The following is an 18,610-nucleotide window of genomic DNA, read 5'->3' on the forward strand; positions in this document are numbered from 1 at the left end:
TTATGACATTTACTTTGGTTGGAATGACTTCCATTCAACTAGTGCTGCTGCTAATGATGTAAGAAACGTTTATATAGTTTTCAAACCCTATTTAAATTATCAGGATATCTGGTTTCATCCACCTCTGGAACAGCCTTCCTCTTGAAGTATTCATAAAGAAATACAACCTGCAAATCATCCAGAAAAATGTCAATAAATTTCTTTCTCAATTCTCAGGGCCTGATAATCCAACTTCTCCCCATTCTATTCAAGTGTTCATAATACCTGAGATTAGCTCTGCTCACACATTCCTGAATGATACCATGTTAAGTTCTTTCCCAACATCTTCATTTTTAATATTATTCTGCCTTTGATGCTATCTGTTCACTCCCATAATTTTTCTCAAAACTCTCGTATCTGGTCCCAGTTTTTGATCAAGTGTTTTTTTTTTCCTACAACAGCTCTGAGATCCATAAGTTAAAATTGATGTGAATGCTCTCTCGTATACAACTACTTTAATATTTTGACTAAGTTATCTCCTATCTCATAAATTTATTAAGATAACTCCATATCATATTAACTTTGCCTAGCCTGTTTTCCTGAGTGGTTAGTGTATTCACTCTCCAGCCAAAAGACCGTGGGCATGGATGTTTGTGATTGTCTGTGAAAATACTAGTGATGGTGTAGATGATACAGTTCTCTGTAGTTGGTGGATTGAGTGCTGGAGACAGAGCTGTAGAGTAGGTATCCTCCCTCAATGAGTCTTTGGACTCCTTGGAGATGTCTCGTAATAATATAATTTAATTTGCATCATCACAAAAAATTGTGGAAAATAGCTGAATTGCTTTACATGTTCTAGGTTGCTCATTCAGGAAGCAGCTCTGTTTACAGTTTACCTACTTTTTACAGTAGTCATTTATTTAGTTACGCAATCCAGCAGACATGTATTGGATTTATTTAAGAGTATACATCACACATAAAGTAAAAAGGTGAGTTGAGATCTAAAATTTTGATATCAGGCCTGACCACTTTCCTTCACAAGATGATCCATACAGATAATGTATAACATTGGGGAAAGTACAGGCACTTTTCTTTCACACCTTCTAGTACCTTCTGACTTCTTTCTTTCTCACCTGTCAAATGATGAGGTGAGTCCTCTAGGAAGAAATCTTGGACAATCTGGCACTATTTCTGTCAGCTCTCTCTGAAGCTGTTTCAAAACTTAACCAAGTTATTGTTTGCTCTGCATCCAATGATTCCATTCAAGGCTATGTTTGGTAATCTCAGAGAAGACATCCTCTAGTGGTGTCCAAAACCATCTTGTTTGTTTTTAAGAATTATATCTATGATATCTTCTCCATGGTTTAATTCGTTTGATTTGCTTTGTATTCTGACCAGCAAGTCATATTTATTTTTCTTAAGCATTTCATTTCGAATGCTCTCATTTTCTGCATTTCTTTTTGAGTCTCCATTTGTTGCCAGAAATATAATGGCTTTATTATATTTCTCCTTCCGTTGTAAAAATTTCAAGGAAATTTCTACTACGGAAGTCTTCTTCTAGATAACGCATGGAACTGCCATTCAATCAATGGTTTGTAACAGCGAAATAATGGGCTAGACCTGAATTGTCTGTTCTTGTTATTAACATCTCATATGTTTCTTTTTTCAGATTTCGAGTCTTCTTGATGTCTGTCCTATATAGTCCACAAGTATATTGGATGTTGTACACTCCGTGTTTGAAGAAAGCATTAATGTCTTTTGGTGATCTTAAAACACGATGGATAGTATTGACCGGTTTGAACGCAACTCTGATGTTGAAAGGCTGAAGTTTTGCAATCTTTTTCGACACTGTACCTGCATAAGGAAAAACTATGGGTGATCTATATTGAGTGATGGTAGATTGTTGTTGGAGGGGGTTGCTGTGAAGAATCTTGTTGATTAAATTCCTTGGATAGCCATTTTTTATTAATGTCTCTAATATAGTCCTCCGTTCTGGAGAAAATCTTAATAGAAACCAGGGAATGACAACAGTTGACATATAGAAAAACCTTAATAAAATCGCCCAGTCTGCCAGAATTTAATTTTGCTGAAAACTACAGAGCATGCTCACACAACAGTGACTAATACAACACGCTCCATGAGTTTAATGTCTGTTTTAATTTTTAATTTATACGAGTGTTGCCAGCCATTTTGAGTTTTCTCTTACTGTTGTAAGCGCTGAAGAAGCCAAACAGCCCCGTTGGCAAAACTTGTCGGAGTTGTGTGTTTAGAAATCACTGGTCAATTAAAAATCAATATATATTTCAGTTTAATTTATCTAATTGAGTGACCAAATACAGCTTAACAATGAACAGACTCCATAATGATATTAAGCAAAAGGTATGTTATTTTGAGAAACTCAAATGCAAGAATGCTAGACTTTTAAGCAATCTAACTTTCTTAAAAAGATGCAGAAATTTTAACATCATTCCCAACATTTAAAGAACAGCCCTGAAGAAGCCAAACAGCCCCGTTGGCGAAACTTGTCGGAGTTGTGTGTTTAGAAATCACTGGTCAATTAAAAATCAATATATATTTCAGTTTAATTTACCTAATTGAGTGACCAAATACAGCTTAACAATGAACAGACTCCATAATGATATTAAGCAAAAGGTATGTTATTTTGAGAAACTCAAATGCAAGAATGCTAGACTTTTAAGCAATCTAACTTTCTTAAAAAGATGCAGAAATTTTAACATCATTCCCAACATTTAAAGAACAATTCCACTCAAGAAGAGCAAATGAATATATATGAAGGTATCCCTGGCTTTACTATGTGAAAGAATACAACACGTGAGATTTGAACTTAACAGAATAGACCTTTCGTGCTTCCGACTTTTTGAAGTTATTTGCAATAACATAGAGATCACTTATGAACACTTCTAGATAGATGACTTACAACAGTTTCAACAAGGCTTTTCTAATTAGTAAAAAACATTCAACACGCTATATGAAAAGTATTACAACTCCAGACTGAGTCTCCCTGATGAAAAAGTAATTTTCAACCTTTTAAACCAAATATTGACATACCAGAAACTGAAATACTTAAGAAAAGATTCAATTTCGCCATCACCCCAGATCATATTCGTAAGGTTGACATTATCAGTAACATAGAGAAAGCACTCTCATCCTTTCCTGAAACAATGGCAAATGATCTGAGATTAAACAGTGCAATTATCCTTTCAACTTCAATGCCACCTAACACCCTGAGGAAAAAAAGTTTTCCCAAACTTGAAAAAGGACAAACAAATAATCTTAAAAGCAGACAAAGGTAATGCCATAGGCATTTTAAACACTAAGTCTACATAGCCAAGATTGCAGAATTATTATCCGATTCATCAATGTATCACATATTCGAGTTGGATATCCAACATGGAAAAACCACAAGGACACTAATAACTTATTACGGAACATGACTAGTTGGTCCATAGACTTACAACGGAATCTGAAGTCACTACACCCATTGACACCACGATTGTATGGCACCCCGAAAGTCCACAAAAATGGAGTTCCAATAATACGCCCGATCATTGACGGAAGAAATTCTTCTACATATTTATTGTCCAAACACCTCTCCAGCCTCCTAAAAGGACATATCAGAAAATCAGGCACCTACATTAAGAATTCAAAGCACTTTATTGAAAAACATCTCGATCTTAAAGACAGACATTCTTGCTAGCTTGGACGTGGTATCTTTATTTACCAACATCACAGTAGAAGTAGTTATCAGTATCGTATACAATCTCTTCCCTGAAGATACAGCTCACCTTTTTTCGTCATTGCCATAAATGTAATTATTTAAAATGGAGTGACATGATATATATGAACAACTAAATGGCTTAACTATGGGCAGTCCCCTTTCACCGCCCTGTGCCGATCTGTTTATGGAAAAGCTAGAAACAGACATCCTTTCAAGATTAGACCCAAAGCCTTTAGTGTGGTATGTAGATGATGTCTTCATAATTTGGAGGGACACAAAAACAGTTCTTTTGGACTTTTTAACCAAAATTAATTCTTTCCATCAAAATATACAATTCACTTTGGAACTGGAAAAAGATAATCAACTACCATTGCTGGATACCCTAATCAAGAAACTAGCAGATGGCCATATCAAGCTAACAGTCTACCGCAAACCAATACACTGGACGCTACCTTCATTTCAAATCAACTCGTCATATTTCCCAGAAGCTCAGCATAATACATATGCTCAAAAATAGATCTACCAACATCATCTCAGAAGAAAAAGAACTCTATGATGAACTTACTCATATATCAGAGACATTAATAAATGGCTATGCAAGGAATTTAATCAACAAGATTCTTCATAGCAACCCCCCAAAACAACAATCTACCATCACTCAATATAGATCATCCATAGTCATTCCTTATGCAGGTACAGTGTCGAAAAAGATCGCAAAACTTCTTAAGCCTTTCAACATCAGAGTTGCGTTCAAACTGGTCAAGACTGTCTGTCATGTTTTAAGATCACCAAAAGACATTAATGCTTTCTTCAAACACACTGGAGTGTACAACATCCCATGTGCTTGTGGTCTAATCTATACAGGACAGACGTTGAGAAGCCTCAAAATCGGACATATAGATGTTAATCTACATGTTCAACAGAACAGACAATTCAGGTCTAGCCCATCATTTCACGATTACAAACCACACCAGTGATTGGGATAGCAGCTCCATGCATTATCTAGAAGAAGACTTCCATTGCAGAAATTTCAAGGAAGCCGTAGTAGTCCTCCATTCTGGAGAAATTCTTAACAGAAACCAGGGAATGAAAATAGCTGACATATAGAAAACCTTCATAAGATCGCTCAGTCTGCCAGAATTTAATTATTTTCATTAAATTTTTAATTAATTATACTATTTTTATTATTATATTGCTACATTCTTCTGTCCTGACTCTATCATCACTTCCCTACTTTATCTGAGTTTATTGTCATTTTGGTTCCATTTATAAATCTTATATACAGTTTTAAGACATATTGTTTGATTAGTGGCCATGCAAATTAACTATGCTGTAAAAGCATTTTTTATTATTATTTTTAACATTCAGTATTTATGTGTTTTTTTTAATAAACTTAAAGTGAGTTTATTGAGTGTCCAGTTTTAAAATATCAGAAGTTTTATTTGAAGACTTTGAATGCCCCCTCCAAACTGGTATACAAGAAGTTGGGTGCTCAATATCCTTGTTTTCTATCAACAATCAGGAATCTTGAACTAATTGGCTGCAAGATCTCTTTTTGATAATTAATTGCATAGTAATTTGATCTTCAAGAAATAGTTTTCTTTAAGATACTTGTCATTTACTTTAAGTTCCTGAGAAGTATGATTCATCTATTCGTATGTATTTCAATAAGACAATGACACTGTCATCAACTAAATTTGAAGCTCACTTTTAAGGAATGAATGAATGTTCTTTTCTAAGACAAATGTACACATTTTAAGTATCCAGACTATAATTTAAAGTGATTTAATATCTAGAATAGCTTTTTGCGTAAATAAAATATAATCTGCAGAATGTTTTCATTTTAGTTTGTTTTAAAATTACTTTGAATTGCATTTTATAGTATTTTAGATTTCAACTTAGGCAACTTTATACAGTTTTATTTTTTATTTATTTTTATTTTTTTACACTGTTCTTTTCATCTCATCTATTGTATTTAAGTTCTTTTAAGTTTCAGTGTTTGGTTTCATATTTTGTCTTAAATTTCTTAAATGTGAATCTTGATTATTTGAATGCATTGAGTATACATGACTATAATAAATATTTTAAGTGAAGGTGAAAGATATTAGTACTCATTGCACTTTCTCTTGCAGTTGTATTATTATGCTATACACTAGCATAGGACTAATCAATTTATTAAAAAAGATATGTTCACAGAAAAAAAATGTCATTGCTTTTATAAGCATATCAAGAGATGCAAGTAGATGATACTTATTTGAAATATACTTCGATCACAGATTATGAAATTAGGTATCTAAAACTCATTCTTTTCATGAGTTTGGAATGCATGGAATTAAAGTCTGGTTTTCATTAAATCAATTTTGAGTTTTTACCTTATGGATAAAGAAATAATATAACAGGAATAAGTTTTTATTTTTACCCATAGAGTTCCAATACTGTTCTTAAGAGATTAACATCAATTTATGCTAGTTCTCCATCACTGGTCTTTCTGCCAAAGTCAGTAAGTAGGTTGTATAAGACAGGATTTTCCATCTGTTCCTTTATTCTGATAATTTGCCATTCTTATGTTCCTTTTGTATTCTTTGTTTACTGTCCTTTATGTATAGTTTCTGCAATTGTGCCAATCACTTTATAAAGTAACATAAAACTGAATATAATATACTATAGTATTATGTTATAGTACATTATATTATGTTATTGTACACTTACATTTAACTGATGCCATTACACATATTGAAATATGGCTAATTGGAGAGATAATGTGGTATGGATGTCTCCCTTGTATATATATATAAAAAAATAAATAAATATGGAACTAATTTTATGCTTTCTAGTTGCATTTTTTACTAGCTTCCATGTTACATAAAATCTGATGGAAGCTCTGCTCTGAGAGTAAATTTTGGTAGCTGCAAGAGGCGAGTTTTAATTCAGTAATGGCCAACCTGTGAAAATTTTTTCAGGGTGTATTTTTAAAAAAATTACAATAATAATAATATAATAATAAACATGAAATTATAAGATATTTATCTTTAGCTAATTTTTAATGTTTAAAATACTTCATATGTGCATGTTATCAATACTTAAAACTTTGTATTAAGGACCAATTCAAGTGTTGGGAGGGGGGGGGGAGAAGTAATGATCTCAACACTACCATACTAAAGTTTGGTGTGAGATGCATTCAAGAATTCATAATTATCAAACCAAATGTTAATACCTTCTTGGATATTTATATCCTCAGAATAGAGGAGAGGGGAGGGCAGCCTGATGCCATTGTTTTAAATATTTTTTATTGAAATATTATAAAAAAAAATCACTTTATGGTGATTAAAAATTTGATTTAATTTTAATATCTATTCCAATGTCCAGTGCAGACTCATTTTATCATCATCATATTTGAAGATTCCTGAAGGTTTATGGTAGGTCAACTGGGTACTTTCATACTTTTTTCGGTTTGCCTTCTCGATTAACTAGGTAAAAAAAAAAAAAAAAAAACAATATAAAACATAAACAAGTTTTAAGAAAAATCAGTTATGCACTGATTTCACTTTATTTTCATTCACTGATTTTAAAGTTTTAATGGTATTGTCAATCAACGGGAATATTTATTCAAACACAATATATTAAAAATTATAGTATCAATTACAATGCATAATATTTTAGAAAATCAAAGTAGGCATTTTCAAAGCCAATCTGAATTGCATTTAGATGTGCCAAAAGATGGCACACGAGACAAAAGTAGTGTGGTAATGTTTCTTCTTTATCCAAGCATGTGAATTTTAAGGCTGGAATTGACATGATGATCTCAAACCTACTACTACTATTTCCATACCTCCCCCCCGCCCCTCCAGCATATGCAATTTGAAGGCAATTCAAGCATCTTTTTATTGCAAACCATATTTTCTTTAAGACACTATTTTCAAATTAATTACTTTAAAAAAAAGGCTCTGGCATGGTAATCTCTGGTTAGGTATGTTTTACATCCAAATCATCACATCTATAACTGCTTAAAAAACTACGGCACATACTCATTTTGCACATTCATTCTTCTATATGTTCTTCAAGTTAATAATATGGAATATTTCCGATTTCTAAACCCTTAATTAGTCGCATGGGGATCATAACATCAGAAATCACCCCTTGCTCCACAACTGATTGCACTGACGGCTGGCATGCGACTAATTCGGGGTGGGGGCAGCAAGAAACTCAGCTACTCGAAAGTGCAACAAAAATTGGGGTCAAATAGACCTCATGTAACTAATCAAAGGTTATTACTTAATGAAAGTAGCACTTATGATCAGTGTTTTTGTCAGCTGGTGCTGCAGACTTTTTTTTTTTTTTAATGTGGAGCCCATACACGAGAGGTTGGTTGATCACTCTATAGTACATTAGTATCGCATATAGGTAGTGGAAATATTTATAGAATACACAAGTTGCAGAGACCAAACATCTGTGTGAAAGTGAGGGGAATGAGTTGGTAAAAGAGGTGGGTCATTTATCAATCTAATTGCTCTCCTCTGTATTGAGTCAAGCATTTTGAGAGCTTTTAGGAGAGCAGTATTCGATAGCTGGGCAGATTTGCAATTTGTATAAGGTAAACAGCTGTTCAGAGGTGAAGTAACATCTTGAATGAAAGAGAAATTCTAGTTTTTTGGAAGCTGAGGATGCAATGGTTGTGATGTGCTTATGCCAGGAGAGGCCTGATGTCAGGGTAATTCCAAGAAGAGAAATCTCACCTTGTCTGGAAATTTAAGTGTTATCAAATATAACACTGGGAGAAAATGGTTCTTTTTTGTGATAAGACATTATCACAAATTTTTTTTTTTTTGTAAATAAGACATTACTGGAGACTTTTTAAAATTTTTTTTTTTATGTTGAGCACATACATGAGAAGTTGGTTGATCACTCTATAGTACATTAGTATTGTATATAGGTAGTGGAAATATTTATAGAATACACAAGTTGCAGAGACAGGTTTTACTAGCATTGAGATTGATGAGGTTATCTGAGCACCACTGGAGGATGGCTTGGAGATCAGTGTTAAAAGGCAGTGGTGGTTGATGTTCTGTTAGTTCAGGTGAGTTGGGTAGAGTAAGGTTTATCAAATGAAAGGGAGGAGCACAATGTGCTGTCATCTGCAAAACTGTTTACTGGGTTGGAGGTCAACTGGAGTAGGTCATTGATATACAGAAGGAAGAGGATTGGTGAGATAACAGAACCTTGTGGAACCCTGGCATTAGTTGGATGGTGAGAGGATAATGAGCCATCTACCATCACACATAGTGTGCATCCAGACAGAAAGATGGCAATCCAACTGCAGAAGTCCTGAGACAGTCCAAATGATGGGAGTTTGCTTAGCAAGTCTTTGTGGCAGACCTGGTCAAAAGCTTTGGAGATATCGAGTGCAACCACTTGAGATTTGCCGAATTTATCCATGGTATTGTCCAGAGATGGGTGATATATGAGAGTAGATCTTCTGTTGATTGGCAGCGACGAGATCAATAATGGTGGTCGCTTAATAGCTGGGTGCCTTCAAGGCAGTGTAGGAGTTGGGAATTGATGGGCGAGTGAGATAGGGTAGTAGTAGATGGCAGTGATTTGTCGCCCTTCTTGGGAATGGGTTGAAAATAGGCCAATTTCCAGGCTGTGGGATAGATACCAGTGAAATAAGAGGGTATAGGAGTCATTCTGGTGCACAAACCTTCAGAACAACTGGAGGAATGCCATCAGGACAAGGAGACTTTTCTTGTGTCTAATTTAGACAACAGGTTTCTGATCTCTTTCTGACAAAAGGATATAGGGGACACTGTACATTGGGCAGCTGGAATGGTTGGGGGGCATTTACCATTGTCAGTTATGCATGCATTGGAGGCAAAGTGTGAAATCAGGAGATTGGCTTTTTCTGTGGGTGAGGATGCAATAGAGCCATCTGGGTATGACAGAGTTGGGAATAGTGTTGGGCAAAAGTTACGACCAATTGCTTTGGCATGGCTATCATTTGGGCAGGCTGCAAGTTTCCTGCTTTTTTGCCCATTCAAATTTTGTTTTGGAAGCATTGAAGGAGGATCGAGTTCTTGATGTAGGCCAGCTGTGGCATGCTTGATTTTTCATTTGTACAGCCATGGCACATCTTTTGGAGAACCAGGGTTTAGTTAGGGGACAGCAGTTCAGAGAAGTGTGGGGGAATGTATGTTTCCATGCCAGTGAGGATTACTTTGGTGATATGTTTGGAAACAATAGTCCAACCATGGGAATGAGGCATAGGAGTTATGGAGGCTGTTCCAGTTGGCACTGTTATAATGCCAAACTATTCTTGAATGGGAGTGGCTGTGTAAGCATTGTTGCATGGGAGAGGAGATGAGCACTCTAGATTGTGGTCGGAATTATCTGGGGGGGGGGGGCCTCATTACATTCACTGTTTATTCCAAAGGGTCACTGGTGAAGAAGGGATCTAAGGCATTTGGGGAGTGGTTCAGGTTATCTGGTTGGCATGTGAACAATTTGTGTATGGTTGTTAGTGATAGCAAATGTTTCAGCAGCAGCTCTGGCTGCAAGATCTGTACAACTGGAGGAGGAAAGTCAGTTGGTATTGTGGACATTAAAATCTTTTAGAAGGATGATTTTGCTGCTAGGAGAGTGGGATTGGAGAAAATCAAATTTTAAGGAGAGGAAATTAAAGAGATCAGAGTGGTTGGTAGCATTAAGAGAGTAATAGAGACAGCAAATTAATTTGACCAAGTGGGGAAAGTATATTTTCAACCAAAGAAGGTTAAAGTTGTGTGATCCTAGGTTAGGTGTTCTCTGGCAAGGTATATGTCAGAGAGGATATATGTGCAGAACGCCACCCATGGATCGAAAGAAGTTAAACAGTGTGTAGTTTGGAAGGTTGAGATGGATAATGCTGGGGAGAGGTGAGATTTGAGCTTCTGCTAAAAAGAGTAGGTGGGATTTGGTGGACTGAAGATGGTAATGGACACTATTAAGATTGGAGTCGAGGCCACGGATGTTAGCGAAGACTAGACAAAATATATTTTTTATTTAATATAAAATAACTTTCTAAGCAAAATCTTCGTAACTTTAAGAAAATACATGCATTACCATTAATCACTTGAGTGATCTCCTACTGACTTACTGGGACATAGCATTGAAAAAAAAGAGTAGTGGTGGGGAAGATTTTGGATAAGTACATTTTTGCATGCTGATTAGGATGTTGCATAATCCACCAAGCACTTCCCATATAATCCTAAAAGATAAAGCAGTTTTAAAACTTGCAATTTTTGCTATTTACTTATATTTTCTTTTGCTCCCAAAGGAATTCATCTAGTCATGTAAAAGAGGTAAGTCCAATTCTTGCCATGACAGCTTCTGTTTTCTTATTCATTTACTGAACCAAAATATATAAAATCAAAGTCTTAATATCTGATATATACCACTATATGAAAGCAGACAGTCCTTATGGTTACAGATAGTTTAAAGTATACAGTCTGTATTCCAAGTGACAACAAGCACATGTGCTGAATTAATCTTTACCACGTAAAGATTAATTCTGGCTTGGTTTGCCGAGTGGTTAGAGTATCCGCTCTCCAGCCAAAAGGCTGCGGGTTCGAATCCAGGCGTGGGCATGGATATTTGTGATTGTCTGTGAAAATACTAGTGGTGGTGATTGGCAGTAGATGGTGCTGGTGTAGATGGTTTGAGCGGTGGAGACGGAGTTTTATAGAGTAGGTGTCCTCCCTCAATGAGTCTTTGGACTCCCTGGAAGTGTTATGTAATAATAATAATAATGTAGTACTTGTATCTGTTGATTTTTGTGAACATCTGTTTGCATGCAAACCCTTTAAATATTATTATAAGGTGCCTCCATGCAGTCAAAAGACTCATCGTGGGAGACCCAACATTTACATACTAACCGTTATTCACACAATACCTGTCATACTTCTCCTTAAACTCATTCACAACCACCTCTGGCAACGCATTCCACCCATTTACAACCCTCCAAGAAAAAAATCTAGTCCTAACACCTTTGTTAACCACACTCTTAAACAATCTCCAGGGATGACCCCTCATTCTCTCCCTTCCTGCACTGGTCTTAAAAAATGTTATCAGTATCAATCCTATAAAACCCTTTTAATAATTTATGTGCCTCTATCATATCTCCTCTCCTATGTCTATCAACTAGTTTTTGAAGCCCACAGACCTTCAATCTATTCATGTAAGAGACATCCAGGCCTGCAACAATTTTCGTAACATGCTTCTGAATCCTCTCCATTTCCACATCAAGAAATCCAGGTGACCAGATCTGTGCATAATAGTCCAAATGCGATCTTATTAATGCCTTATAAGGTGCAACAATCACTTCCTCATCCCTGCTTCTGTTCTTCAACAACCATGTAATTTTATGTGATGTTTTGGCAACCTTTGCAATATGCCCTTTAAATTTAAGTTCTCTGTCCACAATAACTCCCAAGTCACTTGCCTTGTCAACTTCTTGCAGTTCAGTTCCATTAATATAGTACATAGCACGTGATCTTATCCTCCCGAAGTGCATATCCTAGCCATGTTAAACTGACAGCCATTTACCTTAGTCCATATCGTCAGCCTATCTAAGTCATCCTGCAAGATATCTACATCATTTGCATTGACTATCACTCTTCCTAATTTCGCATCATCAGCAAACAAGTGGATATTTCCTTTCAAATTATTTCCAATATCATTAATGTACAAATTAAACAACTGAGGACTGAGCTCTGAGGTACACCACTAGTCAACTGCCTTCTCCTGGACTTAGCTCCTGCATAAACCACTCTTTGATATCTATCCACCAGCCACACTCTAATCCAAATCACCAGCTTTGGATCCATACCTATTTGCTCCAATTTATGCAACAGAGTTCCGTGTGGAATCCTGTCAAATGCCTTTGCAAAGTCCAGCAGTATCACTGAGTAAGGATTTTCTTTATCCAACTCCACTGTTACTTTAGTATAGAAAGTAAGCAAGTTACTAAGGCAAGACCTACCCTTCACAAAATCATGTTGCCCATTATAAAGTATCATATTGCTGTCCACCCAATCCTGAATTCTAATTTTTACCAATTTTTCCAAAACTTTAACCACCATGCCAGATATATTGATTGGTCTATAATTTGCTACCTCTGTCTTGGAGTATCCCTTATGCAGTGGAATTATTTTCCCCTCTTTCCACTCTATTGGAACTTTAAACAGCCTGGTTAGAGAAGGTGCAATTCTCTTGCACATGGGCAAAATATGCCATCTAACCCAATGGCACTGCTAGCATTAAGGTTCTATAATATACTAAGCACTTCTATTTTGTCTATCTCTAGACTCTGATCAGTCAATGACACCTTCGACACTGCAATATCACAACCAAGATGGTACACTTTTGCAAAATGATCACTAAGTAACTCAACTATCTGATTTGCTTCTGTAATTTTCCTACCATCAACACTTTTTAAATTAATCCTTCCATGGTCATTCTACTTGCCACATAACGAAAGAACGCCTTAGGATTTCTTTTGGACTCATCAGTTAGCTTCCTCTCATAATTAGCTTTGGCTTTCCTTACCATACAGGTTGCTCTCTTTGCCTGTACCTTGTACTGCTCATCATCTTTTTTCTTTATACTTCCACTACAACCTTTTCTTTATCTGCAACTCCTGCTTAATAATATTATTCATCCATCTTACTCCTTGGTAATCTCCCATGCAACATCAACATCTCACTCTCTCCTTTAAATTCTCATGCCACAGCAGTTTTGAAAGCTGACTTCTCAGCTTGTCATAATCACCAGCCTTGTAATTCTACATATAACTCTTCTTAACAGAATATTCAGCACATAATACACTCTCCCAAGTGAAGACCACATGATCACTTTCTCCAAGTGGAGATAGTGTTTAAATTACTTACCGCTAAGTTCTCTGATGATATGGCCAGATCTAACACTCTCAAATCTCTTGTCCCTTCCATTACATGCTGTCTCAGGTAGCTATCTCTTAACAATTGTATAAACTCCAATTCCTTTGTTCCTTCTCCCCAATCTATGTCCCCATAGTTAAAATCGCACATAATAATTACACTTCCTCCATTCATCTTACTAATTTGCCAATGCATACCATCTACATTTTCCCTTATACCCCTTGGATTATAGCAGCAACTAATTATATATTTCATCATGTTGATTTCAATCTTACACAAACAACCTCAAATGAACTACCCTCTACATGCCTGTCATGTTGAGGCACTTCTACCATTTTTGGCTTTAACACTTCATCTATCATTAGTAAAACTCCTCCTCCCATTCTGTGCTCTCTATTCTTTCAGAAGATACTATATCCTTTACATTCAATCCCTATGACTAAATCATTCTAGTTAACCAAGTCTCACTAATTCCTATAATTTTTGGCCAAGTAGAACTAAGTAATGACAAAACTTTCAGCAGTTAATCGAAAACACAATTCATCGAAATGCAACTGATCGAAAAACAACAATTCATCGAAAATATAGTTCACCGAAAAATGAATTATAAGGCATGTGGGGTGCAGATGTGTGTGAAATCTTTTTTTGTTTTGTTTTGAATTGTTTTAAGAGGGATATATCTTTCAGGTCACTTATATATGGTAAACTACTGTTTATCTGACTTCGTTCGGAAAGATTTTTTTGCTGGGCATACTGGTTGCAATGAATGATATCCACTGAGGCAGGAATGATTTCTTTTTCAAGTCTTCCAATATTTTTACTCTGAATTCCTGTATATTTTATTATTATTATTAGTAGTAGTAGTAGCAGTAATATTAATGATTAATACTATTTTCCATCCTCCTCCTCCACAATATAATGATTGTTGGTATAGCAATACTACTTTACTAAGGAATAATTACAGAACAATATAGATTCTTATTGTCTTTCTTGTCGATAAGTGTTTCCTGTCTGAATTATGCGAGTTCATGGGACTGATTTGCCTATTTCCAGGAGGAAAAGTCTAGTCATCTCCGTATTAGGCCTACTAGCTTACCTTCAGTTGAAGAGGACTGATAAAAATCATGCGCCTCGTACATTTATTAATGTACAAATTTTACTCGGACTCGGTATTTGAAACTTTTACAAAAAATTGTTGAACTGTTCCAGTTTTCAGTTCAGCTATATTCGGGGGCTACAAAGAAAAGTGTCAAAATTATGTATTACAATAATTCGCTGACTTAGCAGAAGTTATCAGTACAAGAAGCTATCTGCATGGTTCAGTTTTAGTTCCAAATGGATCACTTTTATCATAACATTTGTAAAGAGGTTCCGAAATGATATTAGCAATTCCGCTCTGGCTGGATGAAATTTAATGAAATTTTTAATTTCAGTCGGACTACAGTTATTGTGACAAAATTTGGTAGAACGAAATCTCTACATGCACAATGAAGCAGAATCTACACTTACATTAAATGTTCTAAAATGAAATAGAATAACTATTACGCTTCAATGACCATTTCCATATGTTGTCTGTATCATGAGTAACGTTCCGTATTGTTACTGAACATTTTAAAACAGCGTTTCTCAAAGTGTGGTACACATACCCCTGGGAGTACGCAAAAGGTCGTTAGGGGGGCATGTAGCAATTTTCGGCTATTCATAATTAAAGGAGTCAATATATTTTTCAACAAATAGTGCAATTAGAGACAACCGGGATAAAATGGCACTAACTAATGAATCACATCCCCCCCTCCAACAGAAACTGCTGTACAGACCAAGTAAAACCATATATTGTCGGTGGAACATATGGTTTTGCTTGACACCACCTCGTCATTAACTGGTTAAAACTAAGAAATATATAGTGAATGTGTTTCAGATATTATGAAATTCAGTTGAAGAAAATTAGCATTTCAACTCAACTTTTGAAATGCTCATTTGTCTTTGGTTTGTGCGATCTTTTGTTAATACTGCACCAATCATATGCAGTTCTTCGCTGCTCTACGTATCTCAAGTCTTGTAAATTACTGATAATTTTTGCTTGAAATAATGGGAAAGAAGATTATGCTATTTGGATAGATGACTTTGACGATGAACACAAAGAATCTGTTCTCGATGCCAAAAGTAGTGATAGCGAGTAGGACCTTCTTGGTAAGTCACACCATTTTCAGTTTTTTCTGAAAACTTTAGTTTCCGAAAATCCCCGCACATATCTCGCAAAACGATTTTTTAGCCTTAATTTTGGGAAAAAAGTTAGTTATATTCGAATAAATACGGTATTTTTTTTTTTTTAGCTTTCAAATTCTTATGTATGGATCATTGGTTAAAGAGTGGATTTATAAAACACCCAAAAGAGAGCAATATAGCAAATACAAGTAGCTGTAAGCAACAAGAAAACACTGATATTTCGTCTGGATCAAATGAAATTGATAACAGTGTGTCGTCTGACATCTGTAGAGAGAACCAACTAGGAAGAGGATGAAAACTCTTCGTAAGTATGATATGAATTACTTAAAATGTGGATTTCCATGGACAGGAAATGAAGAGGAACCTATTCCAAATTTTGTTCTATTAAAAATAAATCATATTTTTTGTTTACATGAACATATAAATTCAAATAAAATAGATTTCTAATTAATATTTTAAATTAATTTATTCATTTTTAATTAATTAATTAGGGGTACATGGTAATGAAAATTTAAGAAGGGGTACGCAGATATCTGAAGTTTTAAAACAATACTTTGCAAGAAAAATGACTTTGATGAATTATGAAAGAATTCATTGAAAAATTTTCGGTGAATTGTTTTATCGATGAATAGCATTTTCGACGAATTGTCTTTCGATTAACTGTTTTTCTATGACCTGTAACCTGTAGCTTGTAACCACCCTGTCATTATTTCTGACAACCATCCTCATACCCTCCCTTTCTAATAACTCATTTCCCCTATATGTTCATTAAACAGTAACTTCTGTAAAAGCTTACTCCCATACTTATTCAAATGCAGACCATCAGAAGCATATAATTCTTTTCTACCATAAAACTCCTTGGATATGTTCACATATCCCACCCCTCTTTTCCTACACATCCTAGGTACATTTCATCCATCATCAATACCCTCTTCATTTCTAGACTATCATATCTGGGCAGCACACTGACAATCCCAACACTTTTACTCTTACACCTAACAATCTCTAACATCTCCCTCAAATCACTTGCCACACAATTTATGCTGTTTCCCAAATCATTTGTCCCAACCATTCAAATCATTTCATATACACTATCACCTCTCTTTACAGCTCTAGTTACACACCCTAAAATACCTCCCAGCCAGCATTCTTTAAAGACATTCCCGGTTTTTATTCCACGAATCACTGAATCCCCTATTATTATTATTTTCTTAACCTTACCCATCACCTTAACCTTTCTCTGTCTATTCATCTCTACAAAATTCATCCTTTTCATTCTCTTATCCAACACTCCAATCTCACTCTGTGCCATCTGTGGTGAGCTCCAGAGCACCCTAAATCTCCCTAAAATCTCATTACTGCACTTCCGTTCTTCACTCATTTCAGAATCATTCACATTTACTTGCACATTCTGGCTTATGTTTTCACATATCACTTCTTCAATTAGTTTACATTTCCCACATATAAATTCATACCACATGTTTTTCTGAAAGCCTGAGGCATACATTAAACAAACATAGCATTTAACATTGTTTCTAAACACCATATCCTTGAGTACTGCTGGACAAGAAAAGAGAGATGCACTACCAGTTACTCATCATCACCAAATTCCTGACATGTACCCTCAAGGGGGTGTACAGGACATGATAGTACTAAATGAAAAATTTACATCATTACTAACTGCCTATCCACAATTTTTCTCCAAATCAGTCTGTTACTTGTCAAGACTCCAATATTATCATTATCAGATCTTATATTTCTATCGCCTAAGGCACATTGTACCGTATCAACCCACCTATACCTTGGTCTTCCTCTGAATTGTTTTCCTGCCAACCTGGCAGAGAAAACTTGTTTTGAAAATCTTTCCTCGCCCATTCTGTTTAAGTGACCATACCACCTGACATTAGCTCTGTTAATGCATTCCTGGATGCTGAAAATGTCAAGTTCTTTCCTAATATCCTCATTTTTAATATGATATTGCCATTGATGCCATCTGTTCATGCCTCTAATCTTTCTCAGGACTCTCATATCTGCGGTCTCTAGTCTTTGGTCAAGTGTTTTACTTCTGACCCAGCTCTCAGATCCATAAGTTATAACTGGTTTGAATGTATACAGTAATTTAGTGTTCGGACTAATTTCTCTCTTATACCATATGAATTTATTCAATTGACTTCCTACCATACCAGCTTTGTTGATGCTGTTGTCTATTTCCATATTTCATTTACCATCTAAAGTAAAAATCGTGCCTAAGTAGCTGAAATGTTTTACTTGTTCCACAGGTTCCCCGTTCACAACACAACTGACATTTTCAACAATTCTACCTATTCTCATTGTCTTTGTCTTTTTAATGCTGACCTTCATACCATATCTATTACAACAGTTATTCAATTTAGTCAGGGACTCTTGCAAACTTGTAGCAGATTTATTTAGAAGTATAAGATCGTCCGGATAAAGCAAAGAGCTGACATTAACATCTCCAATTCTGATATATTTAATACCACTTTACTTCATAATGTGATCCATATAGATAACGAATCAATCAAAATCAAACAATGTAATAAAAAGTAAACCAGATATGATGTAGAGATCTAACAGTAAGTCAGGCAGTTTTTTTATAGAGTGCATCCACAGTGTTTTTTCCCAAGTGTACAAAAACTACCTTGAAAAGAACAATCTACCTTTGAAAGCACTTCTTGGACAATGCTCCTGCTCTTCCCCCAGGCTTGGAGGATGATTT

General features: G+C 35.4%; 1 protein-coding gene across 2 annotated transcripts in view; it reads right to left on the reverse strand.

Moving 5' to 3' along the window:
- Window positions 1-6,983: 6,983 nt before the first annotated feature.
- LOC150108899 (nucleolar complex protein 4 homolog B) overlaps window positions 6,984-18,610 on the reverse strand; it is a 226,746-nt gene continuing 215,119 nt past the window's right edge. For both annotated transcript variants that reach the window (XM_090410813.1, XM_090410804.1), the window contains one exon: window positions 6,984-7,185. In XM_090410813.1, the coding sequence (XP_090266939.1) occupies window positions 7,069-7,185 (117 nt within the window). In that variant the 3' untranslated portion in view covers window positions 6,984-7,068. The remainder of the gene's footprint in view (window positions 7,186-18,610) is intronic.

The sequence above is a fragment of the Typopeltis vanoorti genome, chromosome 2 (assembly GCF_054136105.1).
Source record: "Typopeltis vanoorti isolate ZY-2024b chromosome 2, IOZ_Tvanoo_1.0, whole genome shotgun sequence".
NCBI lineage: Eukaryota > Metazoa > Arthropoda > Arachnida > Uropygi > Thelyphonidae > Typopeltis > Typopeltis vanoorti.